Source organism: Podarcis liolepis, assembly GCF_965112155.1.
Source record: "Podarcis liolepis genome assembly, chromosome: 8".
Lineage (NCBI taxonomy): Eukaryota > Metazoa > Chordata > Lepidosauria > Squamata > Lacertidae > Podarcis > Podarcis liolepis.
Genome location: NC_139560.1, coordinates 84,521,734 through 84,548,513, shown reverse-complemented (window position 1 = coordinate 84,548,513; position 26,780 = coordinate 84,521,734). Strand labels below are relative to the sequence as shown.

The 26,780-nt window shown below is 49.7% G+C and overlaps 2 protein-coding genes across 11 annotated transcripts in view; one reads left to right on the top strand and one right to left on the bottom strand.

Moving 5' to 3' along the window:
• Nucleotides 1-33: 33 nt before the first annotated feature.
• Nucleotides 34-19,109, top strand: RELL2 (RELT like 2). 7 transcript variants are annotated; one of them, XM_083519559.1, is made up of 9 exons: nt 34-154; nt 1,444-1,621; nt 5,317-5,533; nt 9,003-9,068; nt 9,157-9,229; nt 10,112-10,303; nt 12,335-12,881; nt 15,655-15,697; nt 17,840-19,109. In XM_083519559.1, exons 2-8 carry the CDS (start codon nt 1,553-1,555, stop codon nt 15,694-15,696), a joined length of 1,206 nt encoding a protein of 401 aa, XP_083375685.1. In that variant the 5' UTR covers nt 34-154; nt 1,444-1,552; the 3' UTR covers nt 15,697; nt 17,840-19,109. The 7 variants fall into 7 exon arrangements, 6 of the variants coding, with proteins under 6 accessions (XP_083375685.1, XP_083375686.1, XP_083375684.1 ...); XR_014529616.1 differs by lacking the exon at nt 17,840-19,109 and adding an exon at nt 16,724-16,937 and having other exon boundaries at nt 73-154; nt 1,376-1,621; nt 15,655-16,375; XM_083519560.1 differs by having other exon boundaries at nt 74-154; nt 1,376-1,621; nt 10,115-10,303.
• Nucleotides 19,107-26,780, bottom strand: part of FCHSD1 (FCH and double SH3 domains 1) — a 33,869-nt gene continuing 26,195 nt past the window's right edge. For 3 of the 4 annotated variants that reach the window (XM_083519323.1, XM_083519321.1, XM_083519322.1), the window contains exons 14-20: nt 26,173-26,301; nt 24,933-25,016; nt 23,625-23,802; nt 23,141-23,346; nt 22,010-22,088; nt 21,345-21,403; nt 19,107-19,833 (exon numbers count right to left, since the gene is read on the bottom strand). In XM_083519323.1, coding sequence (XP_083375449.1) covers nt 19,768-19,833; nt 21,345-21,403; nt 22,010-22,088; nt 23,141-23,346; nt 23,625-23,802; nt 24,933-25,016; nt 26,173-26,301 — 801 coding nt within the window. In that variant the 3' untranslated portion in view covers nt 19,107-19,767. Of the gene's footprint in view, nt 19,834-21,344; nt 21,404-21,571; nt 21,592-21,934; nt 22,089-23,140; nt 23,347-23,624; nt 23,803-24,932; nt 25,017-26,172; nt 26,302-26,780 lie in introns of those variants that run through there. The other variant, XM_083519324.1, reaches the window with a different exon arrangement.

Genomic DNA, 26,780 nt, shown 5'->3' with positions numbered 1-26,780 from the left:
TCTAGTTTTCAAATTGGCTTATGTGGGAGAGAACAGGAGGCATGGAGGGTCACCCAGATCAGCAAGGTGCAAGTGTGAGATAAAGTCAGCACACTTCCTTAAAGCTAACTACGCCATGGGGCCAATTGCTGCATTTACCCTAGCAGGAAAAGAGGTAAGAATATATTCCCTTTTCAAATACACATTTTTCTCTCATAGACAGAGAAATAGTAGCCATTTACCATTAGAAAAAAAATCCAATTATATCTGTAGGAGAATAGCCTTATTAGGACCAACTAATATGCATAGTGGGACGTGGGTGGTGCTGTGGTCTAAACCACAGAGCCTAGGGCTTGCCGATCAGAAGGCTGACGGTTTAAATCCCCCACAATGGGGTGAGCTCCCGTTGCTCGGTCCCTGCTCCTGCCCACCTAGTCAAAGTTCTAAAGTGAGATGAGCATCGCAACCTCAGAGTCGTCCACAACTGGACCTAACGGTCAGGGGTCCCTTTACCTAATATGCATAGTGTGTTATGGGGAGGCACACTCTTTTGCCTCTCAAAACAGACAGATGCCAACAAAGACCAACTGAAATCACAAAATAGTGAGGGGTAAGCCACTTGAGTTTTCCGGAATACACCTTCTTATTGAAAGTTTGCTTTTTTAAAAAACAAAGGAGGGATGGGGAAGCAGAGAAAAAACTGGGCATGCTAAGAAAGCCCCTTTAGTGTGTACTTTTAACAGTGTTTGAGACAGAGCGTAGGAAGTACTCTGCAGACTTTATCCTGTGAGATACATACATAACAGATTTCAGATTGCACCACCAGTGGCTATTGGCACAAAGGGGAATTATGCCTGTGTAAACATCGTCAGAAGTCATTTCATGTATTGAGTGTTATTCCAAGGCTGGCTTCAGCCGATCATGGCTCTTCTTCGGAGAACCTAGTGCTGCTCTTACAACCTCACAATCTCCTCCTGACTTTACAAGTCCTATACTGATAAAAAGCCAAAGGTTGGGAAGGGGGACACCACCATGTGACAGTTCATGTGCAGGAGGATCCCATGAGAGTTGTGGTGTTTGGGGAAAAGAAGAGTGAGCATATTTGGGGATGGGAAGGGGTGCCCTCTGCTCAGCAGATGGAAAGAGCATTGCACTCAGCTAAACACACAAACTATTGTTTGTGTGACTCCAGTTATTAATTTAAAAGGTTTCTGAAACAGACTGGAGATGAGAAAAAGGAGAGCAGATTGAGGGGTCGATGTGGTCAGGCCCTTGCTGAGTCTCACACTTCTACACGGGCACCAATGTCAACAACCCCCTGTCCCCTTTCTGCTGCTTCCCTTCCTTCCTATTTCCACCCTTCACTAGTCGCCCCCACCACTTCGCTCTGGGCCAGAATCAGAACTATGATGGTGCAGAAGTAGAGAAGGAGCTGCTCCTGCCTTCTCTCTCTTTCACCTCCAGCTCTCTTGCTGACAAATGAGCAGTCAACAGTGTTGATGGAAAGCAGCAGCAACAGCAAGGGGCAATGACAGCCTGTTTGAGCCCACTGAAGTGAGAAGTGGACACACAAATGTTTTGCCTGAGGGCCCACAGCATCCATATTTTTGGACTTGCGCAGAGGGCCATTCACAAGGACAAGGTATTAACACAGATATATCAGCATTGGTAAGCCAAATAGCACATACAGTGTGATTTTTTAAATAAAAAAAATCTTTGGTTGGATTCAGTGTGCAAGTGATAGCTCTGAACCTCTGGAATAACTGTAAATCTATCAATTTCATGGAGCAGTCTGTCCCTTAAGTTTGCTTGTTCCAGTATGGCCAATCAGGGGTAACTTACAAAGTGTCCTGGGAAGCTGAAATGAGCACAAATGGGACGTCAGTAAATATATATAAAGTTAAAACACAGGCCGAGTACGGAGGTTATATGTGGCTTTCTGACTTCTGGTGAGGGTTCATATAACTGAATGCTCCTCCTTTAAAGGAACATGCCTATGGCAAGATCCCTTGGAGAAGCAGCTTAGGATGCATCAGATCTCTGGCTCCGTCAGCATTAAGTTCCCAAACCCAGCTCAGCAGAAGGCTTGCCGGCATAAGTTGCTCCTCTTTTTGCTCCTGTCAGCCACTTCTGGAGCTGGCTGTATGTCCCCTAGCCCTCTCCCCCAAAGAGCATTTAAACCAGGCTCCTCGTACTGCAGCAAGACCAGTGCCAGAAACTTTATTGTTGGTTGACTCTTGTTTTGCTATTCATTTATGTACTTGTAATGTTGAATTTATTCTGTGTTTGCCAAATTGTCATTTTTGAATACACTGGCACGTTCTGTATTTTATATGTTTGAATTTCCATGCTCTGTATTTCATTGTTTTGAATGTTTGCTATAAGGCGCTTTGGGCACAGTTCATGAATGAAAAGCTGCACATAAGTAAATCAGTCAATCAACCCTGGCTCGGCTGGGGCTCAGCCAGTGGAGCTAAAGCTTCTTCAGCTGAGGCCAGTTTAGAGAGCTTGCCAGGAGGAGGTGGGGCTAGACTGGATGCTTAGCCAATTCCACTCTGGATAGAATACTATTTTAAAAGCTTGTTTTCCCTCTTCTGGGCTTAGGCAGGGAAGCAGCTGTGCTGCTAAAGGAGTTTGGAGCTGGTGTAACTTTACATTCACATAAATTGCACCAGTTTGCTTTACGCCAGATGCTTGAGGGATTGCTCCCCAAATCTGTGACTGTCTTCACACTCCTGTTTACTGTGCTCTCCCTGCATTTTCCAATGTGGGCTACTAAATCCATATTCACAAAGTTATCCAAAATGCATATGTATCCAGCTTTTTGTTATAAAGTGCTGCTGTTTGATGTGTTTCTCAAAGCACCTTGACAACAACTGGAGTCGTTAAGCCATTCTTATTTTGTCTCTAGACAAGTTATCCCTGTTCCATTAACAACCTCTAGTGTGTACTAAAACTAATCTGACATTAATGAAGCTCTGCTGATATGAAGTTATAGTAATAATAATTTATTATTTATACCCCACCCATTTATACCCCACAATAAAACATCAAACATTAAAAACTTCCCCATGATGTCTTCTAAAAGTCAGATAGTTGTTTATTTCCTTAACATCCACTACCTAGAAGACCCTCTGCCTGGTTCCCTGTAACCTCACTTCTCACAGTGAGGGAACCGCCAGAAGGCCCTCAGTGTCCTGGCTGAATGATGGGGATGGAGACACTCCTTCAGGTATACTGGACCGAGGCCGTTTAGAGCTTTAAAGGTCAGCACCAACATTTTGAATTGTGCTTGGAAACGTACTGGGAGCCAATGTAGGTACCGGTATTTCAAGACAGGTGCTATATGGTCTCGGTGGCCACTCTCAATCACCAGTCTAACTGCCACATTCTGGATTAATTGTAGTTTCCAGGTCACCTTCAAAGGTAGCCCCACGTAGAGTGCATGGTAGTAGTCCAAGCTGAGAAGCTGAAGTTGATATGAGTTAAGAAATGCACTAGAGGAGTGGGAGACAACACACTTTGCTGTGCTCTGAGGCAGCAATATGAACACACAGTAATTCCCTCCACGTGGGAAACTAGCATTCCAGGGAGATGTTCGGGGACTACAGTTCCCATCATCCCTGACCACTGGTCCTGTTAGCTAGGGATGATGGGAGTTGTAGTCCTCAAAACATCTGGACGCCCGAGTTTGCCTATGCCTGGCTTAGATTACCCACCGGCAGTGTGATATGATCCAACCCAGACTTGGCCTTAACAGGGTCTGGAAAGCCTTCCAGTTACTGAACCTGATGCCGAACCTCGGAATATCAACGTTTCGGCGGGGTCAGATGGTGACATGCCTTCCCTCCAAAGTCTGTGTGAAATGGCTCCTGGAGGCGCTTTGGCAGCTGCTGCCTCTCTCTCGGTCCCCAGACGGTGCTCTCTCAGCCTCTCCCCGGGCCCCACCCGGTTTCTGCCTGAGAGATTTCTGGAGAGGTTGTGGGGAGGCATAGTCGAGCCCTGGTGCTGAAGGCATGTGCGCGGCTTGCCCGTCAGGCGTCAGGGATGCTGCGAGTGGTACCCGGCCTCGGAGTTGCGGGGTTGCTAGGAGACGGGAGGCAGAAGGGACAGCCTCGCGGGAAGAAGCTGCTTCGCCCGCTGGAGGCGCCCGCGCCATCCGAGGGAGCGGAGGGGGCAGCATCGCCTAGTGGCCCGGGGAGAAGGATTCGCCCGCCCGGCTCTGGGACGCTCTTGGGAGGAGGCTGAAGCCCATGCGGATTCCGGGGAGGCCCGGCTGGCGCGCACCTCGCCAGGAAGGTGCGCGCGATGCTCTGGGCTCCTGCGCGCGCGGAAGGTGCGCGGCCAGCTGGGGGCCGCCTGGCGAGCAGCTGCGGAGCCTGCCTGGTCGCTGCTGCGGCAGCCGGAATGCGCTCCGCTGAGCGCTGACTTGGGCGTCCGGGGAGGAGAGCCTCCTTGTCGGCCGTGAGTATTTCGGACCTGCAGTGCCTGGAAACCGAGAAGCAGGACGAGGGGAGCGGCCGGGGGCGGGGGGGGATGGGGGGGGGGAAGGTGCTTGCAGAGGAGGAGGAGCAGGGAGGGAGCCGTCGCGCCTCTCCGAAGCGAGGTTTGTGCTGCAGAGGCAGCGGCAGGAGTGCGGCACCGGTCGTGTCCTTGAGAAGCATCCTCCAGGCCAGCCGCGGAGGTGGAAAGAGAGACAAAAACAGGCAGATTGAGAGAGAGAGAGAGAGGCCGGGGGATGCTTCGTCCCGCCGAGAGCGGCGGAGAGGGCGGCCGCGCGCTCAAAGGCTGGCGCCGTGTCCTTGGAAAACCTCTAGCAGGGGAAGGAGAGAGGGAGGGAGGGAGGGAGGGAGGGAGGGAGGGAGGGAGGGAGGGAGAAGCAGGGTTCTGGTCAGGGAACCGCCAAGGCAGAAACGCGAGGCATGAGGAAACGCATTTCTCAAGTCAAAGCATCTCAAAATGGAAGCAGGACGTTTCCTAGGGAAGCAGCAGCAGCAGCAGCTCCTCTCTCCCGGGGATCTGGCTGAAAACCCTTCTTGCCCTTGGACTGCTCGTCCTTGCGCCTGACTTCTGAGGCAGATGGCTGCGAAAGACCCTTGGTAAAATCTCCAGGAACCTCTTTCTGGGAGTCAAACGAAACCTCCCTGATAAACTTTTCGCAACCCCTCAGTAAGGCTTCTCACCCGAGGGGTGCTTTTCGATTAGTGGGGGAGCCCAGGAAACAGGGAGCTGAGCCGCGGTACCTGCCCAGGGCACCTTGGCGCCACTGGCCTGGGTGGGCAACGAGGCACGTGGGCACCTGCGGGCCCTGAGCCATGCGCGCTCCCTCTCTCGCAGATCCGAATGTCGGAGCACAGCAACGACGAGGGGGAGGACGATGCCGACCACCAGCACAGCGTTTCCATGCTGTTCCTGCTGGTCCTGGTCTTCTTCGTCATGGGACTCGTGGGATTCCTCATTTGCCACGTCCTGAAGAAGAAGGGCTACCGCTGCCGGACGTTCCGGGATGAGCTCGACTCTGATAACAAGGAGTCTCTGACCCAGCTGCAAGATGGTGAGTAAAGGGGGAGGGGGCAGAGAAGGTAAGCAGCGAGCGGGGGGGGGGTGTCTTCTTTCTTTCTCAGCACGAGGCTCCCCGCCACCCGCAAGCGCAAAGCGGTGTTCCTTCAAGACCAAGAGTTCGCCAGCCCTGGGCTAGCAAGTAATGAGTTGGAGAAGGGGGCATGGAGAACTCTACGTTTAAAGAAGCATCACTATTTTACCCCACCAGCCTAAATTCTGCGGGTGCAATTTGCTGGAGGGATTAAAGTAATCATATGTGGGCTGCTTTCAGAGCAGCCGCTTCATCCGTCTTGACAGCTCCTATCCTTTTAGGTTTTGTGACTTTGGCTTTGCTCTGCTCTGCTTCGCTTTCCCCTATCATGCAGCCCAGTCTTATTCACGTTTTTCTCAGGAACAAATCTTGCTGTGTTCGATGGGAATGACCCAGATCTGAGCTGAAATTTCCGGATCTAAGCAAAAACGTTACTGGTCTCCCTTCCCTCTTCACCAACTTTGCAGCTCTTTTGCACGTTGCTTAAAGTCACCTCACTAAATTGGAGCTAATAGCTCATATTTAAAAATTTGCAAAACTGTAGCCTTGGAATAATGCCAGCAAATACTAGATCAAGGGAAGAGGTTGAATCTCTTGGTTCAAATCCCTGCTGAACCATAGCCAAATGGATAGTCATCCCTCTGCTGCTGGAATTTATGCACAGAGGACAGCAGGATAGCTCAGCTGATAAGAGCATGAGACTCTCAATCTCAGGATCTTTGGTTCGAGCCTCATGTTGGGCGTAAAGAATCCTGCACTTGATGATCCTCCCGGTCCCTTCCAACTCTATGAAGACCAAGGGTTTAATAAGCCAGTGAGAGACCATACTTCTCCAAGCATCTTGTCCGAGCCTCATGCCAAATCAACTGTAACACATAGGAAAATAGGACCAGAATATGGTGGGTTGCATGCTAGAATTAGGGGCATCTGAACTTAGATGGGTGTGAGTCGTTTTCATTATTTTATCCTACCTTTGTTCAAGGAGCTCGGAGTGATCTTTCCCTGCACCAGTCTATTCCCCCAAGCAACCTTGTGAAGTAGGTGAGAGGCTAGAAGACTCGCCCCACATCAGCCAGTGTCCTTCATGATTGAGTGAGGACTTGAACCCAGGTCGCTCCACCACAATGGTTTTCTTGAACTGAGTGGCAAATAATATTTAGGACTCTGAATCAAGGTAGGATGGAGGGCAACAACAGAAGAGAAATACGGCCTTTTCTGGCAGCTGCAGCTAAACTCTTTCCGTACAACTTCGACTAAAGTTGGATGACGAAGGAGGAAGTGGAGGCTGCTCCATTAGGGCAAATGGGGGCACTGCGCCACCGACCTCAGTCTGCCCTCAACCAGCCCCAACCTGCCTGCCCTTCTTGCATCCTGTCCAGGAGGCAGGCACTGCCTATTGGCTTCCTCCTCCCATGGCTCAGGGCTGCCCCTTTAGGACTCAGTAGGGAAGAGGGCGGGACAAAATTAGAGGGAGTTGGCTCTGCCTGTCATTGGCCCTGGCTCCGCCTCCTGCTTGAGTCCCTGCCTTCCACCTGACCAATCGGTGGGTACCAGCCACACATGAAAGCAGGATGTTCCAGTGGGCATAGCTCACTCCTGCGACAAGGGCTGGTTTTGATACCTCATTCTTTTTTCAGGCCAGGAATGTCCTTGTAATGGCATGCCTGAACATTTGATGTGTGCGCTTGGCTATTATGCCCCTCAGACTTGCTTGTGATTGCGGCCTGAGCCTCATTGTATGTGATGCAGCTATGGGCATTTTGGGGCCACATTTCTGCTGTTTTCCAAATGTGAGGAGGGAGGGAGGATAGGTAAAGATGAGCAGGGAAAGAAAAAGAAAAGCTGTAGTAGGTAGTTTTTATTAGTTTTTCATCAAGGTTGCATTCTACTTTCACCCTAAAGAGCTCAGGCGGCACACATGAATTTATCCTCACAACAAAGCTATAAAGTGGGCTAGAATAAGAAATTGTGACTTGCCCTAGTTAACATTATGGTTGTGAGGGGATTTGAACCCAAATTTCCCTGCACTTCCTGTGCTGCAGAGCGGCATCAAAAAGACTGTAGCTCCGTTGCTCTGAAGGGCATTGTGGCAGCCTTAACCTTGCTACAGAGTTTTGTCTTTTGTAAATGGCCGTTTTCCATTTATCAAGTAGAAACACACAATTATTGAGCTGTTTATAAACAATCTCTGCGGGCTTGGCTTAGCTGTTCTACATCTACTAGAGAGATGTCAGGTGGCCAGGAATGCAAAGTTTCAAGAGTTTGCGCATGGCTTCTGTTGAATTTAGATTGCAAAGAAGAAGCAACATTTAAGAGAGATATTTATCTTTATAAGTAATTGTTTCTAACAATTGCCACATTGTGTAGAAGCAGTGGGTTGCCAAGAAATAAACACAGGGACTGAAATGTGCAGGGAAGTGACTGACTTCTTTGAATGGCACCCCTGAGTTTGGGAGATTCAAGTCAAATTATATCAGGATGATTACGAGCAGACTGCACTGCTATGTGATCTGCTAGAGCAGGGCTGGGGAACCCTTTTTTCTGTTGAGGATCACATTCCCATAGGGCTAATCTGTCAGGGGCAGGGCCGGCAATGTGAAGCAACTGCCTCAGGCGGCAGGATCCACAGAGGCAGCAGATTTGGCCTGCATGGAATGTATCACCTGCCATTGCACTGGTGGCAGAAACAGCTGCATCACATCCCTTGGAGGCCGGATCTGCGTCTCCTCAGCAGCCCCCCCCCCATGTTGCCTCTACAGAGGCCTCTTGGCGAATAGGAGGCCCTGCTGCTCTCCCCCTGCCCTTGTTCCATGGCAGGGGCATGCACACCATTTTGTGGCTCACCCCAGGTGCCAAAATGTCTTGGGCTGGCCCTGGTCAGAGGCCACATGTGGCAATGGCAGGGAGCGATGGAGCCACAAATGGCGTAGAGAAGCTCATTTTCTCTGTGTCTCCTTGCCCCTGCATGAAATCAGGCCAAGGGCTGCTTGTGGCCACAGGTCATTGTTGTCCCCCCCCCAGTAGCTTGTTGGGTGGGACAGGACTGCTAGGTTAGCTTCCTAATTCACTGTTGCTTGCCAGGGCAGAGGGGGCAAGGCAGCAGGGAGACTGGCACAGTGCAAACGCACCAGCTGGGTGTCAGGTTGGTTCCGCTGATGGTTTGCACTATGCCAACCTCCTGCCCCCTTGCCTCTCCTTCTTAATAGTACCTCACCTGCTGGGAAGCTGCAGTAACAGCTAGGGCCCCACCCAGCAAGCCATTTCTGTTTGCACACCTCTGTTAGAGAGAGCAGCTTTCCAGGTCACTTTTGCAGGAGAACGGGGCTAGCTGTTCCTTGAGCAACTCAGGGTTTTTGATGCTGTATGGAGATTTATCGCATCACAAGAGTTCCTATGTTTCTTCTATCACTGCCATATCTTTTCATTTCAGATGAAGATGAGGAGTTGAATGAGGACACTGTAGAGAAGATAGTGAAATGCATCATTCAGAATGAAGGTAAGGTTTAACCTTGGTTTAATGGTTGGGAAGTCCCTGTACATGACGGCCTTGCTGTGACACATTTCTTCTTTCTCCCCTTTGTTAGCAAATGTGGAAGTCCTGAAGGAAATGCTGGGAGATGGTGATGCTGATCTCCCACTGCCGGTCCCTGTGCCCAGGTGAGGACAGGGTCCAGGTGCACCATAGTGCCTATCACATCTTGGGAATCTTTGCTAGAGGTCAGCTGTCAGTGAGGAAGAGATGGAGAGATTAAAGCCCTTGTCTCTGCGCTAGAAAAGGGCAAAGGGGAAGTCCAGTCTTGAATCCCTGGAGTTCATATGGCTCCCTCAACATTTCATTTCATTACAGTTCAAGTTGTTTTTGGTTCCTGAGGCCGAAAAACCAAATGGGGTCTTCCCTTCCCAGTCCATGTTGGGATTGTATTGTGGTGGATGTGGGTAGCGCTAAACCACCTAGCCTTGGCTGTAAACCACCAAGGTTGGCAGTTCAAATCTGCTCAACAGTGGTGAGCTCCCTTTGCTCTCTCCCAGCTTCTGCCAACCTAGCAGTTCAAAGGCACATCAGTTCAAGTAGATAAATAGGTAGCATTGTGGCAAGAAAGTAAACGGCATTTCCGTGTACTCTGGTTTCCATCACGGTGTTCTGTTGTGCCACAAGCGGTTTAGTTCTGCTGGCCACATGACCCAGAAAGCTATCTGTGGACAAACGCTGGCTCCCTCAGCCTGAAGTGAGATGAGCACCGCACCCCATAGTCCCCTTTGACTGAATTTAACTATCCAGAGGTCCTTTACCTTTATACCTTTTGTACTGTGGTGGTGGTGGTGGGGTTGTGCTTTTGTACCGCTCACATTTATTTCAGTGGGGCTTCCTTGGGAGAACTTCCTGGTAGCTTGAACTCTGTGGGTCACATTTGTCTGTGTGAATCTCAGAACCTCTTGTGCTTGTCTCATGGTAATGTGCTGGTCGCGTCTTGAGGGTTGCATCCTTCTGTTTAGATTGAGTGGTTTGGGGCAATGAGCTTTCTGTTCTCTTTTCTCCAGCAGCCTCTGCCCACATCGCAGCAGCCAAGATGCTGGCCTGCCCCATCACCACACGGTGCACTTGGGCTCAACGCAAGCCCCTTGCATCCACTGCAGTAGGAAAAAGAGGCACCCGCTGCATCGACAGGGCCGCTCCAAGGAGGGCAAGGGCAAGATGCACCCGGGGGAGACCACGGTCTTCTCTGTGGGCAGGTATTTATCAAGAGACAGGTCTTTCTTTATTTCCATGCCATCCTTCATTTTACTAGATTTCAGCATAAAAACATAATGCAACATCTTGGAAAATCAGTGTAAAGGGAGTAGAAGAAAGGCACTTTGCAATTCTTCGGTTGGGACAAGGCATTCACCATAGCAGGTGGCAGGGCAGGAGCGAGGGGCGCAAGGGTGTTTTCTCCAGTTGCTTTGTTTTTACATTTTCCCTCTCCTAACAAACGGGGGTTTTTTAATATAAAAAAAAGTTAGAATATTTGTAGACTGCACCCTCAAATAAAATATTAAGTCACTGGTACAATAAAAGGTATGAGTGCAATAAAACATACCATAAAGTAATAATAAAATGACTGGCTCATCTTGGAAAAATTCAAACAACTATGTTGTTGTTGGCACCTGTCTCTCTCAGGAGACAATGGAGGCGTGCGCCTTTGGGGGTGAGGCCAAACTGTTAGAAAGTTGCAGAGCCTGCTGTGGCTGTAGAGACCGACATAGGAGAGACATTTTTTTCCATAACTGCTCGCCCCTACATTGTTTTTGCTGCGCTTGCAGCACCAAAGTGACCTCTCTGGGGCTCAAGCCCGTGCAATGTGTCTGGCGGTCCTGGGCTGCCCAGACGACAAGACGGCCCCCCCCTCCGGAAGCCTTGCTGATGTGGTCCAAAGGAAAACATTTGGCACCAGCTTGTCTGCAAGAGTTGCCAGAAGGAGGCATACAAGACGCCATCCAACCTCCTTAGGGAATCCACACCAGCTTTTGGTAGGGTTTATATAAACAATAGCTATGCTGGGGTGGGAACTGAGACACTCTGACTCCCGAGCTAGCATAGTTTGATCTCCATTTTGGGGGCATGTCAGAATGTGGTCAGGTGTTGTATACTTGAAGCTGAGCCTCCCTCTGGTCCAGCTCCTTTTTGGTCCTCCTAATGTCGGTAGGACCAGGACTACAGAGGTTTCCAGGATGGTGAGAAGGTGGGAATCCAGCAGTGCATCTCCCTCTCCAAGGTCAGAATTCTTGGCCTTCCAGCAGTGGCGTAGCGTGGGGGGTGCAGGGGGGCCGGCCGCACCGGGCGCAACATCTGGGGGTTAGGGTTAGGGTTAGGGGGTGCAAATCCACGGGTTAGGGGGCGCAAATTACTTGCCTTGCCCCGGGTGCTGACAACCCACGCTACGCCACTGCTTTCCAGGGGCCACGGAATTGCAGGGCCAAGCATACAAAAAGCAGCAACAAAAGGGAAGAGGACACATCATTTCTCACATGGTGAAAAGGAAACTTTCCGCGCCAAAACCAATCTGTTTTGAATAAGAGGTGTTTAATAAAGGCACAGTAGAGGACCCCTTGAATGGGACACCTTCCAACTGCTCCTTCAGTGCCTCACAACACTGAGCCCACGTGAAGAGATTTGCCCTTATTCTTAGTGAGTGAATGGTGCTTGCTGTGGCTCCATAAGAGAGAGTGTATTTATATTCTCAGCTAGTTTATTAGGCATACTTGCCAGATGAAAAATGAAAATAAATCAAAGGCAAAGAGTGAGGGGGTCAGAGCATCAGCCTGATGAGTAGTGTCTCATGGTTTGACTTAGAAGTGTTGCAATTTTAGCTTCTTTCTTGAGTCTTTGAGGAAAAGATTTAAATTATGTGGGAAAGGGCTCCCTAACTGGTTTCCACAGGACTCATGCTCAGTCTTTTCTCCCCATTCAAACGTTCGCTCCTTTTCCTTAGCATGTTCTTCTAATCTAGCATCTGTGGGGATAGTGAGAGGTGGACACCAAAATACAGGAATAATAAACCTTTTTGAAAGTATCCAGGGAAAAGGTATGCTGTTCTGCATTGGAGAGTAGCTAGTAGGATATGGTTAGTATCTTAGCCACAAAAAAATATAACCAAGTGCCTCAGAGTTTTGCTTTCTGTTCTGTCAGGAGACCTTGCAACCCAGATGATGAGGGATCTTACAGGATATTTTGTCACTGTTGATTCACCTGACTTCCTTTATCCCCCCTCCCCCCCCCCCCAGATTTCATGTCACCCATATTGGGAAGAAACAGGAGGAGTCTCTCCCTGGTAGCAAACAGGACCTTGGATCTGTTGATGCAAACCAGGAATCCCACAGCAACGAGAAACTCCCATGGGAGGGCTCCCAGAATGGAATCGTTCACACAGGCGAATTTCAGCAAGGAAGACTCCAGCAGGCAGATCCTGAAAGTGAAAAAGGGCCCAAGGAAGAATGGGCAGATGAGTCCACTCAAGGAGAAGGCCCCTTGAAGACGACGGCCAATTCAGATGTCTCCATGAACGGACCAGAGAGGAAAGAAAACCCAACGCCCTGCTCATTGCAAGAGGACAGCCTCCTAGGGACTGCGACAAGCAATGCGTCCGAGACAAACTGCTCTACCGGACCCAAGTGCCTTGGGTCAGAGGATCCAGAGAGGCTGAATAAGGACGTGGCTGCCTCTGAGGACGAGGGTGTTCAAAGGGCAGCTAATGATGTATCAGAAAAAGTAGCATCCAGACTAGATATATCAGGAAACGAGATCAATAGAACAAACAGCACAGAACTCCAGGTAGATACTGTTATGTCCTCTCTTTCCTCATCTTACGGAACACCCCATTTCTCTTTCTGTGCACAGGGATACTAAGAGCATTGTTGACTAACAGGTAACAGCCCTCACAGCACATCCAAACTGATACCACTGAAAGGGCCAGGGGTTGCGATTCAGATTCTCTTGAGATAGTGGAGGAGGATAAACAGCCAGTGGCTAACTGTTTACATGTATCAAAAAATCCAATCTTCAAGCAGGGGCCACAGAGCACCTAGCACTGAGAAGTAAGGTGTGTCTGTGCCCACTTACCTACCTACAAACAGTGGTGGAGCGTGGGGGGTGCAGGGGGGGCTGGCCGCACCGGGCGCAACATCTGGGGGTTAGGGTTAGGGGGCGCAAATCCACTGGTTAGGGGGCGCAAATCCACGGGTTAGGGGGCGCAAATTACTTGCCTTGCCCCGGGTGCTGACAACCCACGCTACGCCACTGCCTACAAAAGCTGGTGCAGCACTGTTTTCCCGCTGCAGAGGGAGTTCTGCTTCCCCTTTCCTCCTCTAGTGACACATGCACCCAGTGACGGAGGAAGGGGGGGGCGTGGGGGGAGGCGGTCCACCCCAGGTGTCCTCACTGAGAGGGATGACAAAATGAGGTGTGTTTTTTTTAAATGGAGTCACGAAACTTTTTCGGAGTGACGTGGTGGCTTAGGCGCTTGCAGGTTCCATGTTGCCTAAAATGGCAGTGTGGGACTTGCGACTGCCTACTGCCTCTCCCTCAGCTGCCCTACAGCTGAGGGGGAGGCAGCGGAGAGGCTCACCCTGCCCCACCCCCATGGGTGGATTGCCCCGCCCCCGGCTGCAGGACACGCCCCACACCAGGCACCCGAGCGGCTAGCTACACTGCTGCATGTGCCTGATTCTGAACTATTGTTCTTGGGCAAAATGATCTGAGGAAGGCTTTGTATCTTGCCAGAAAAGCGGGAAATACATATCCTAAGAAGTCCCACCACCCCAAATCTATTTGTGTCTGTACTAAGCAAGAGTTCTCCAAAGGGAAGAGCTGTGATGAAAATAAGGGCAGCAAGGTAGCTGCAAGAGGATTTCCCAGTGCAGGATAGATTTGGGAAGAACATTAATCTTCCAAATGTTACAGCACTAAGAATTTTAGTTCCATGAACATCAAAACATTAAAAAAAAAACATAGAAGGATAAAACTAGGAAGGTACAGGACTGTAATGAGTTCAGGTAATAATGGTGCTACAACAGCAAAGAGGAGAGGAAATAAGTGTTTGAACTGTTGCTTACTGCCAAAAGCAAGCAAATGCTGATGAAATGAAGTGTTTTTGCTTCAAACGTCATTGTGAATAGTGAAATGCAGGCCAGAGAGGCAGCAGAGGCACCCTTTACAGAATGCTTGGGTAAAAGCTATACAAATTCACAAGTATTGTTTTAATAACTTCTAGGACAGCTCCCTTGTTGTGGTTAAATGATGGAATGCAAAAATATTCAGGAAAACAACATACAAGCTGAAATCATCTTAGAAGCAGTAACATTTATATTCAGAATATCCATGGAGGGTTACGAGGTCAAAAGATGTAGAAACCAATCTATCTCTGAAGTAGCAGAAATGAAACATTGCATACTATTTGAAATAGGACACTCAAATATTGGGTATATTATTATTTCTTAAACTGGGTTTCATATTTGTTCTTGGTGTGTAACCTCTTACCCCATTTACACTGGCATTATTACATATCCAACATTTTCTTGGTTTGACAGAAAGAATTTGGTAGGTGGAGGAGATGGAGCATAGAGTTTTATATAGACAGGACGCTACCTGCTGTACCTGCTAAAACCATAATTTTGAATTGCATACCACTTAGAGACAGCCCAGGTTATTTTAGCGCCTGAAGCAGCAAAATATAAATATAACCTCCCTGGCAGTAGTAAATAAAATTATTAGTAATTTTACTAATACGGCAGGTTGCTACCTTTTAATAATGCCCCATATCTGCTATCTGAGATGTGCCACCTCAGCCTACCTAACGGTAGAACAGGCCCATAAACTCATATTATTTTAAGATGTGCTTTCCTGGTATACATTAATTTTTTAAAAAAGAAGATAAACCTTTTAGCAATTGCATATCATGAGTCTGCAGTGCCCATTAAAATTGTCACATGTAAAATAGTCCTTAGACTGGATTCCACCTCCTTCCCTGACTGGCCTTTTTATAGAATCATTGCTGAATCCCATATCTACCTCATAAGACTTCAGTGAGTGCCAATTAGCTCATACCTGTAAATCTCCTTGGGGGTTTTCACATGCTTAGGAAGAGCCATGATTCCTAAGCAACTCCTGGCACCAGTGCCCACCATCAGGAGTGCCAGCTTGGCCCTGCAACTGTGGGTGCCCGGGGCCGTGGGTACCATGCAGCGTGCATGGCCCTGGCACCAAAATTTGTGGGTGCCCGGCCCCTTCATGGGGAATTTTGTGGGTGCTCAGGCACCCAGGGGCCCCAGGGAGTTGGCACCTATGCCCACCATTCTGGGCACTGGCATCTCTCGCCCACTCATACGGCCTACCCAGTTCCCACCCCCTGCTATTGTTGGCATAGACCATCTGGCCAAATCCTAGCCAGTATAGGGACCCCTAGGTGTTCTTCCAGGACCCCTAGAAGCCTCGTTGCCACTCTTGCCCCGCTCCTTAGGTGCCATGTTGTGGGGCTTCTGGGGTTTCTAGCAATGTAAGCTGCTGGTGTGACCCTTTCCCTGCTTGTTTCTTGTCTCTTTTCTCCCAGGAGCAGAGGCTGGTGGTGCAGGACCCAGGAGTATCCATGTGACGTAAGTTCCACACTCTGCTTGTCAACAGCTGGGACTGAGGGTTTGAGTGTCGCCACAAAGCCGCTCCCAGCCTGACAAAGTATGTAACGTGCAGGTCAGGAGTAGCTCTGCTTTTACTGGACTGGCAAGAGGTGACGGGATTCTTTGGCACACGGAAACCAGACGGGGACTGCTGCTCTCTGGCCTTCTCTTTGTCCTCCCCAGGCACCAGAGCAATCTGGAGGTGCTCTGAGGTGGTAGCTTCACAGCCTGCCAGTCTACTGCTGCTCCCCAGGGGAAGATAGCTATCCCTGTACCAGGCCCAGACTCTTTCCGGGGACACGTGAAGTATTAGGTTAGGGTTTCCACCTACGCAGAACATAGGAGAGCTCAACTTTCACCCATCGTTCACCTCCTCACCCTTTAAGCACCCATCTCCTCACTCAGCGAGGAATGGTCTTGGGGACACTGTGATGATAGCCATTGACCCGTTCGGCAGGCATCCTACCAAAAAGCGTTCACAGTGATTCCTCCAGCAGATCTAGTGCCATAGCTCATCAGATTGGGCGCATAAGCACATATGCCTGCTGCACCCACAAGATTCAGGGCTCTCCTTAGGTGACCCCCTGGCAGCCCCAGTGTGGACAGCAGCAGAACAGCCCTTTTACCACGTTTATGGTCAGTTCCACACATACAGTGGTGCCTCGCAAGACGAAAATAATCCGTTCCACGATTCTCTTCGTCTAGCGGTTTTTTCGTCTTGCGAAGCAACCCTATTAGTGGATTAGCGCTATTAGCGGCTTAGCGGTTTAGCGGCTATTAAAGGCTTAGCGGCTTAGCGGCTAAAAGGCTCTTAGCGGCTTAGCGGCTTAGAAAAGGGGGGGGGGGAGCGAAAAAAATTGCAAGACTCGCAAGACGTTTTCGTCTTGCGAAGCAAGCCCATAAGGAAATTCGTCTTGCGAAGCAGCTCAAAAACGGAAAACCCTTTCGTCTAGCGGGTTTTTCGTCTTGCGAGGCATTCGTCTTGCGGGGCACCACTGTACCTAGAAGCAGTGACATTTTAGTTAAAACTACCAGTCAGATCCACAGCCCTGTGAGGTATGTGCAGGCCTAGAGAAGTTATAGGGCTCCTCGTTTGCCCCAAAGGAGGGTTCACATCCCACCACAGGGATAAGGCTTTTTGGAGAGTAACACTTCCAGGTGTGTGTGTGTGTGTGTGTTTTATTGATTGGTTGCAATGTAAGGGGCTCACACAGAAAAATATGAATTATTCTAACAACCATGTCACAGTAAACAAAGACTCTGAGCTAAGTATGAGAGAAAAAAGGAGAGGCAGATCACTCCTACTGCATGGAGATGGAAATCCAGCTGCTGGAAAGCAAGGGTGGGCGGTCTGGGTAGCAACAGAAATTTCAAACCAAAAGTGAGAATCAGTTCATACCAGGAGGCAAGAGGGTGTTAACCTTTCTTGGTGGAGGGTAAGGATGACAGGAGGACACAGTAGGGCAAGGAAAGGGATCACGGTCCCAACATGCAGCCAGTTTTTTACCCTGTGTGAGAAAAGGGAGACCCATGTCGCCCTCCCCCGCCCAGAGAAGGGTTCAAGTTCCCAGTGGGAACAATGACTGGGAGCCCTATTGTAATGGAGTGAGAGAGAAAACATCTGCTTGGACAAGCAGCAATGGAAGCGACAACAAAGCAAGGTCACAGGAGCCAAGACTGAACCGGCCAGGAGGATTGGGGGGGAGCAGGATTAGCATTGTCACATAAACAGGAGGGAAATGGTCAGGTCCCACTCCTGAGGACTTAGCTCAGCAAGCTTTCTTTTAGCATTTGACTGGAAAGAATATTTCTAGACAGTGAGGGCAGGAGCAGGAAGTGATGCCCCTACAGAACAATTCTCCACTTGCTCAGGAGACAGGAGGATGGAGGAGCATGTGACCCCTCCTGCCCACCTGCCACCCACGGGGGGGGGGGGGGAGGCACCTCCATCACTGTTGTTCTGACCTACCACTACGGGCTGCATGGTGGAGTCATCCTTTTAACCCCTTGTGAAAAGTTGCAGTGGAACTCTGGCTGCTTCCAGATGGAGGGCAGTTCCACTATCCTTTGCCTTTGGTAGACGTTTCTGTTCACGCTCCTTCCTTCAACATTTTCTTTCAGAGCCTGCCTGCTCCATGTTCAGGGTTGCAAAGCAGAGAGATCACACAGAGCCAACACTAGGTTTGCAAGAACTAGGCTGCCAGAACGACTCACGCCTGGGCCAGAAGAGCGGCACCACGCCTGGCAAGGATGTGCCACTTCCACTAGTACAACTATAACACTTGGCAAGAGCCTCATCCCCATTGCAACAGCTACTCACGCAGCAGCAGCGGAGGAGCGCAGGAACGGGACCGTGTTGTGGCGTTATCCACCTTGCTGAAACCTCATTCTGTTGAAAGCTTTGCTAAGGCCCCTGTGTGCAACCATGCGACTTGTGGGGTGGGATGGCGGGACCCACTGGTATGCCTGAGCTGGTAAGAATCCCATTCTTCTCCATGCTGGGGCTCAACTTGTGGTGCTTTGAAGAATCCCAGATTTGTATCTCAGGATCCTTCTCACATCCCGCTCCAGGCGCTGCCCTTTCAGCAATAGCCCATTTTCCTGCATGCCAGTCAGGTCTGAGTGAACGATTAGTGTTTAAAAAATTAAATACAGCTACTGCTTACACAGCAGGAAGAGAACTCGGCCAATGTGGGTGGAGCGAGTTTTGAACTAAGGGGAGAAGGCCCTTGGTATCGCCTGCTCTGCCCGTAGCTGTGACTCAGCTTAGCCGGCTTAAAGTCTGAGTGTCCACTCCCATCCTGACCAGGGAATACAGTGGCCCTGGGTGCTGCATTTAGGCAGGTAGCTGGGTTTACCCAGGGTAACCTCCCTGGTTTCCAGCATTCACACACGACAATCAGAGGAGCTAGAATTACAACTCAGGAGCAGCAGTTACACAAGAGGAAATGTGAATTCTGCCTCAGACCGCAATATTTACAAACAGGCACTCCCCTAAGTGATAAATCCTCGCAAAGATCCTGCTCTAGTGTCTACTAACCACACCATCCTCTTTGAAGCAGCCAAATAGCACCTAACTCTGAGCCCCTCTGCTGTGGGGTTCAATGTGGTATGTGTGGGGACTTGCATGGGGTGGGGGTGGGGGCTGCTTTGCTCAACACAGATCCTGGAGACTCTCGTGGCTCCGGATAGGCTTTCCCCCTCGCTAGGAGACCAGAACCTGGCTTGGGAGATGAGCCAACTAAACACTCCCCCAGACCCTGTGATTTCTAGTCTTCTGTGTTCTAGTTAAGCCATGACTGAAGGCCACCTCTGCCTTCGCCCTACATCTTTTCATGTTTAAGTACAGTGTAAACAAAAACTAACCCTATTAAAGATGCTGAAGACGTGCGGAATGGTGTCTGTTTATTTGGTCAGTACCTGCCCATCTATTGCCTCTCAAAGACGCAGCACAGGCGCCAGCTCACTCAGCAAGGGACAGCAAAAGAACTGCTGGCTACAAGAAGAGCAGCAGACCTGGCCGTTGTCAATAGTTCTGACAGACAAAGTGCAGACAGATGCTAGCTAGCAGCATTTAAAGCAAAGGGAGAGACCTGCTCCCATCTCAAACCACAGAACAGGAAAAAAAGGAAATGCTTGGCATTGTCTTGAGTAGCAGTCCAAGGAATGTCAAGGGCCAACAGAACTTGCCGTTTCTAGGTCCTACGCTGTGGGGCTCGACCCCAGGGCAGAGAGAAAGACAAACTTGTTTTCAACATTCCCTGGCAAGTCCATTCTGGTGCAGTCCATCCATCTGAGCATGTACTCATGTGCTGAGGTGGAGAAGCTCATCGCAGGAGCAACAGCAGTAGCAGCAGCAGCAGCAGCAATGCTCCTCTCAGCACCTCCGTCCCACTGCTGGCCTGCTGGTGCTGGAAGATGTGAGCACAGGCTCAAAAGCAGCCAGAGGCACCCAAGAACTCCAAGCAGAAACGGATTTGCTTGTGGCCCCACCAGCCCCCAAAGCGCTCAAGCCTTCTTGGGAAGCCAAGTTCCCGGCAGATGTGGACTTAATTGTGGCTGGGCAGCGAGTCATCTTCTGGAGCCTTTGATGGTGGAGGTGGGGGAGCCCGAACCTAAAAAGAAAGGGTGGGGGAAGGCAGCATTTCTGAAGGGTGTAAAGTTCTCGCACTGCATCTTATGCCCACAAAGGGGCAAGCTTAGGACCCTATTGGTGTTTTTCTCAAAATCCATCAGGAGGAGTCTGGAGTATTGCTGACATTTATGTTACACTTTATCTCCCATGTTTTTTTAAACATCTATATGAAACCGTTGGGAGAGATCACCAGGGGGTTTGGGCTGGGTGTCCACCAGTATGTGGACGATACCCAGTTCGACCTACTGGAATCCCGACAAGACGGAAGTACTGTTTCTGGCAAACAGGGGGCAGGCAGGTGTGGGGGAGCCCCTGGTCCTGAATAGGGTAACTGTGCCCTTAAAGGACCAGGTGTGCAGCCTTGGGGTCATTTTGGGCTCACAGCTGTCCATGGAGGTACAGGCTACTGTAATTCTGTGTCCTGGGCAGTTGTCTACCAGCTCTGTCTGGTATGCCCACTGAGACCCTACCTGTCTGTGCAGTGTCTCACCAGAGGGGTACCTGCTCTGGTTATCTCCTGTTTGGACTACTGCAATGCGCTCTATGTGGGGCTACCTTTGAAGGCGACTTGGAAACTACAACTATTCCAGAATGTGGCTGCCAGGCTGGTGACTGGGAATGGCCACCGTGACCATAAAAACTGGTCATAGAAGATCTACATTGGCTCCCAATACCTTTCCAAGTACAACTCAAAGTATTGGTGTTGACCTTTAAAGCCCCAGATGGCTTCCCTGTATACCTAATGGAGTGTCTCCACCCCCATCATTCAGCCCGGACACTGAAATCCTCCTCCAAGGGCCTTCTGGTGGTTTCCTCACAGCCAGAAGTGCAGTTACATGGAACTAGGCAGAGGGCCTTCTCGGTAGTTGCACCTGCCCTGTGGAATTCTCTCCCATCTGATGTCAAAGAGATCAAGAATTATACAACCTTCAGCAGACATCTGAAGGCTGCCCTGTATCAGGAAGCTTTTAATGTGTGATGTTGTGTTGTGTTTTTCTTATATTCAGTTGGAAGCTGCCCACAGTGGTTGGAGTAACTCAATCAGATGGGTGGGATACAAAAATTATCATCACCTCAAGTTTTATCTTCCCACTCTACTTTTCTTCCCTCCCAACAGAAGACTGGCAAACTCTGGTTACCTCCTGTAATGTGGGTTCAAACCTTCAGTTTCTCCAATATAAATTCTTATTAAGGTTCTAGTAGAACACAAGCCTAACAGGCAAGGCTGACTACAAAGCCCCACTCGTGTGTGTAAGATCATTCTAGAAGGACTGAGTACTCCCTTTTTGGCCAAAATGGAATATTCTGCCTTTTTTCTCTACCTGAGAGATAAATATGCTCATAATAATTAGTCAAATTGCGCCAAAGATTAGATCATAACCTACTTGCATTCTAGGATGCTCATATGTGAATGAACTTTTTTGTGAGTGGTGGGGATAAAGGACAGGGAGACTGAGGCCACCCTATCACGGCATATGGGAAACAACTTACTGGGCGAATGCGTGGTGCGTTCAGGTCAGGGGAATCTTGCACGTTTCCTTGCCAGCCACCTGGGAACACATAAAAACATTAATGACTACACTCGTGTGGGGCAGAGCAGCAAAGGACTGTTGACATCCTGGCCCTTAACTTGGTCTTTCTCTCTCTCTCTCAATCCCACTTCTCCAGAAACACAGACATGTTTTCACAGCATACTAGAGATCTGTACATATCATCACTTCTCTCTAACACAACTAGACTACAGTGGTGCCCCGCAAGCGAATGCCTCGCAAGACGGAAAACTCGCTAGAAGAAAGGGTTTTCCGTTTTGGAGGTGCTTCGCAAAACGAATTTCCTATGGGCTTGCTTCGCAAGACGACAATGTCTTGCGAGTTCCTGCTGGTTTTTCCCCCTCCCCCCCTTTTTCTAATCCGCTAAGCCGCTTATCAGCTGATCCGATCAGCAGATAAGCCGCTAAAAGCCGCTAATAGCGCTAATAGCTCTAATCTGCTAATCCGTCAATGGGCTTGCTTCGCAAGACAAAAAAACCGCTAGACGAAGAGAATCACAGAACGGATTCTTTTTGTCTTGCGAGGCACCACTGTATTCCAGAAACCACCATTTTTTTGTGGGGTAGGGGGGAAAGACTCCAGGTGCTGGTTTCTCAAGTAACTCACCTGTTAGCAGAATGTCTGGAGGAGATGCATGGTCAAGGACTGGAGGGGAGAAGGCTGGGGGAGATGGTGAAAGCAGTTCCTGAAACAAGAAAGCCAAGCTGCCGTCAGACTCCAAGCAAGCGAAGCAAACTTCTAAGACACCAAGCGGAAAAAGGAATGTGGGCCGAGTGTGTCCCCACAACCCTGTGTTGGAGTGGGAACCAGGCTCAGCAGGGCTCAGCCATGAAAAAGCTGGAACAACAATGAAGAAAAGAGCACCTTGCACATGCTCCGAGGGCTGGTGCTGTATTCTGGAGGCATGTAATGCTCAGCATGACATCAAAAACAAGATGCCGCCCCCTCTCTAGCTGGGGAATGGGCAGGGGTGGTGATAATAACTTTATACCTGGCTGTCAAACCCAGAAAGAAATTGTGGACTCCAAATTAGCAAGGCATCGGTATGAGTATCCCTTAGATCATAAAATAGATTGCTTTCCCTTTGAGCACCTCTGAAGCACTGCATGACTGCTCAACTACTGTATTTTTCGCTCTATAAGACGCACTTCCCCCCTCCTAAAAAGTAAGGGGGAAATGTGTGTGCGTCTTATGGATCAAATGCAAGTGGGAGGCTCTGCTCAGCACTCCCTTTAAAGAGCTGCGTGGAGAGGGCTGCCCTTCTCCCTCCTCAGGGAAAAGCCCCTAAGAGCCGCACACACGCTCCACGTGCTCTTTAAAGGGAGTGCGGCTCTTGGGGGAGCCTTCATCCCGCTGCCCCAGAGAGGCTGCACGTGGCTATCCCATAAGCCAGAACAGCAAGAGGCTATCCCAGAAGCCAGATCCCTCTTGCTGTTCTGGCTTCTGGGATTCAGAATATTTTTTTCCTTGTTTTCCTCCTCCAAAAACTAGGTGCGTCTTATGGTCTGGTGCATCTTATAGAGCGAAAAATACGGTACCTCCTCAGCCCCAAGCTTCTAGGGTGCTTTGGCATGCTCCTTAGAGGCAGGAGGGGCACGTGCTGAGGTGTCCATATCTGTGGATCCCAGTAACTATTACCAGGACTCCTGGGCCCTGCCAGCTGCAACAGTCCAAACACTGTTTCCATAAGGAGGCAGACAAGCTGCTCTGCCCTTCCTGGGCCGCCCTGGGACTCACCTGCTCCGCTCCCTCTTGAGCGCCAGTTATTTCTTGCACAACCAATGAGGGGAAGACTCCAATTCTCCCATTGAAGTCTCCTTTCCAAAAGCCATCATCTACCGCTCCCTCCTCCCGGGGCAGCACTCGGATGATGGCTCCCTCGGGGAAACTGAGTTCCTCAGAGCTCTGCCCTTCGTAGTCATAAAGGGCTCGCACCAGGGAAGCTGCAAAGAAACAGAGGACACAACTGGTCTTACAAAGCAGGTGGGATCAGCAGCCATTTACTCTGCTGGGGGGAGGACAGGATAAAAAGCGTATATAAACTGAATCCTTTCAAGTGCAGGCAGGCCGCCTCTTCACCTAGCCAGGTTGGGAGGAGGCTCCCTTGGATTTGTATCACAGGAGATCTGACGGGCAGGGCAGAAAAGCTATGCCAGGCCCATATCTTGACGCTGCCATGCACTTGCCCCCCCAGCCCCCCCACTACCCCAGCAAGACGCACCTCCAGGCTCCAGCATCAGGCCCATGCTCATGATGTTGGTCAGCTCCCTCTCCAAGGCCACATCAGAGGACTCTTCCTGGGGATTCCCATCTGGGGCTGGGTGCTCCCTGCTTACTGAATCCATAAAGAAGAGGTACTTCTCAGGGACGTACCCGACCTGTCCTGCACTGTTACGCGCCTGAAGTCAGGTAGGAGAAGCGACACTAAGAAACATATTTGAACAAGCTTGCCCTGGTGAGTTCCTACCATGTGTGGCTGGGAACACAGCCAGGCTGCCCCCAAGGCTACAATCTGGGTTCTGCTCTCTTAGCTCCAAAGTGCTCAGCTTCTATCTTGGCACTGGCATTGCTGCCAGAGATTGGACACCCAATGGTTCCATGTGTTCAAGCATCTCCAGAATGCCTTACAGAGTTGCTCAGCACCCATTCATACTCTTGTTTAGCACCCTAGAGGCAGATTTTCACCGAAGGTTTTTCCAAGTCCCATAGCAGAGAGGAACCTGACCCAGTTTCCTTATACATTGGCTCCCAGTACGTTTCCGAGCACAATTAAAAGTGTTGGTGCTGACCTTTAAAGCCCTAAACAGCCTCGGCCCAGTATACCTGAAGGAGCGTCTCCACCCCCAACGTTCTGCCTGGACACTGAGGTCCCGCTCTGAGGGCCTTCTGGCAGTTCCTTTGCTGCAAGAAGCCAAGTTACATGGAACCAGGCAGAGGGCCTTCTCGGTGGTGGCACCCGCCCTGTGGAACGCCCTCCCACCCACCCTCAAAGAGAAAAACAACTACAGTGGTGCCCCGCAAGACGAATGCCTCGCAAGACGGAAAACCCGCTAGATGAAAGGGTTTTCCGTTTTTGAGCTGCTTCACAAGACGATTTTCCCTATGGGCTTGCTTTGCAAGACGAAAATGTCTTGCAAGTGTTCCAATTTTTTTTCACTTCCCCCCTCCCTTTTTCTAAGCCGCTAATAGCCTTTTAGCCGCTAATCTGCTAATCCTTTAATAGCCGCTAAGCCTTTAATAGCTGCTAAACCGCTAATAGCGCTAATCCGCTAAGCCGCTAATAGGGTTGCTTCGCAAGACAAAAAAAACCGCTAGACGAAAAGACTCGCGGAACGGATTAATTTCGTCTTGCGAGGCACCACTGTACCAGACTTTTAGAAGACATCTGAAGGCAGCCCTGTTTAGGGAAGCTTTTAATGTGTAACAGACCATTGTATTTTAATATTTTGTTGGAAGCCACCCAGAGTGGCTGGGGATACCCAGCCAGATGGGCGGGGTATAAATAATAAATTATTATTATTATACAAACCTTGACCCATTCCTCCACATCGCCGTCTTCAATGACCTCCAGCTCCTCACCCTGAGCAATGGAGAGCTCGTCTGATTGGCAGGCCTGGCAGGCAAGAACACACACAGAGTCACAACAAAGTCCGCAGCAGCAGCCACCTGCCTTCCAAGCATCACAACAGAGTTCTGTGCGGATGGCTCGTGTGAAAGGTCAGCGGGGCTGAACAAAGAGCAGGGCCTAGAGACCCTCTTGAGACGCAGCCTGACTCACACAGGCATCAGTGACCAGCCATGGTTTCTCACCATGAGAAGGAGTAGTCATGAGCCTCAGAGGAATAAGGTACTTTTCTTCCTTTCATGGGTGAGGAAAGGAGATTAGAAGCTTCTGCTTATGGTTTGTGGCAAGCCAGAAGGCTCCTTCCCATGCATGAAAGCAACAGGCTCCCAGTACATTTCCGAGCACAATTCAAAGTGTTGGTGCTGACCTTTAAAGCCCTAAACGGCCTTGGTCCAGTACATCTGAAGGAGCGTCTCCACCCCCATTGTTCTGCCCGGACACCAGGGCCGAGGGCCTTCTGGTGGTTCCCTTGCTGCGAGAAGCAAAGCTACAGGGAACCAGGCAGAGGGCCTTCTCAGTAGTGGCACCGCCCTGTGGAACGCCCTCCCAACCAGATGTGAAGGAAATAAGCAGCTATCTTATCTTTAAAAGACATCTGAAGGCAGCCCTGTTTAGGGAAGTTTTTGATATTTAATGCTGTATTGTTTTTAACACTCGATTGGGAGCCGCCCAGAGTGGCTGGGGAAACTCAGCCAGATGGGCGGGGTATAAATATTATTATTATTATTATTATTATTATTATTATTATTATTATTATTATTATTGCTGCTGCTCATTCCGGCACCATGAAGCCATGGTTTGTTATGTCTCAAATGTGCCACTGTTTTAAGATTTCCAGGTACAGAGTAAGACACAAGGAATCACTGTCAGAATCCAGGTATGTGTGAGAGTGAAGACATTTAGCAAACATCTATCCCATTTTCCCAGCTCTACTCCCTTTGTCTGTTATTGTTTACATCACTTGCTGGTAAGAAGCTTGGCTGGAGAGTCTCTTGCTTAAGGTACCCCAAAATTCTGGCAGTGCCTTTGATGAAGCCCCTGAAAAGCCACCTAGAAGTGGTTTTTGAGCTTTGTAATGATAAATTATTGTGAAGGGCATGCTGCAAGGAGCAATTCCTATTTGGGAGAAGAAAAGAAGTATTACCTGGTATGGGAAAAATACTCTGCAGGATGAAGGATAAGCACGAACCATGCTTGGACTTGGTCTTGTGTCCTCAAACAGTTCTGTGTTGTCGTCATAGTCATCAAACTCAGCAAGATCAAAGTCTTCTGCCTGATGGAAGATTTATTATTGTCAGCTAAAATGACAAGCCAAACAAATATAAAGAAAAGGCAGCTCCAGGCCAAAGACACAGAATCTCAGATCATTGGGGGTGGGGGGTGGGGTTTCACTCCAAGGAAACACCACATCACAAAGAGAATGGGGAATGGGAATATTTGCCCTGAAGGAGCGTCTCCACCCCCATCGTTCTGCCCAGACACTGAGGTCCAGCGCCGAGGGCCTTCTGGCAGTTCCCTCCCTGCGAGAAGCCAAGTTACAGGGAACCAGGCAGAGGGCCTTCTCAGTGGTGGCGCCCGCCCTGTGGAATGCCCTCCCACCAGATGTCAAAGAGAAAAACAACTACCAGACTTTTAGAAGACATCTGAAGGCAGCCCTGTTTAGGGAAGCTTTTAATGTTTAACAGACCACTGTATTTTAGTGTTTTGTTGGAAGCCGCCCAGAGTGGCTGGGGAAACCCAGCCAGATGGGCG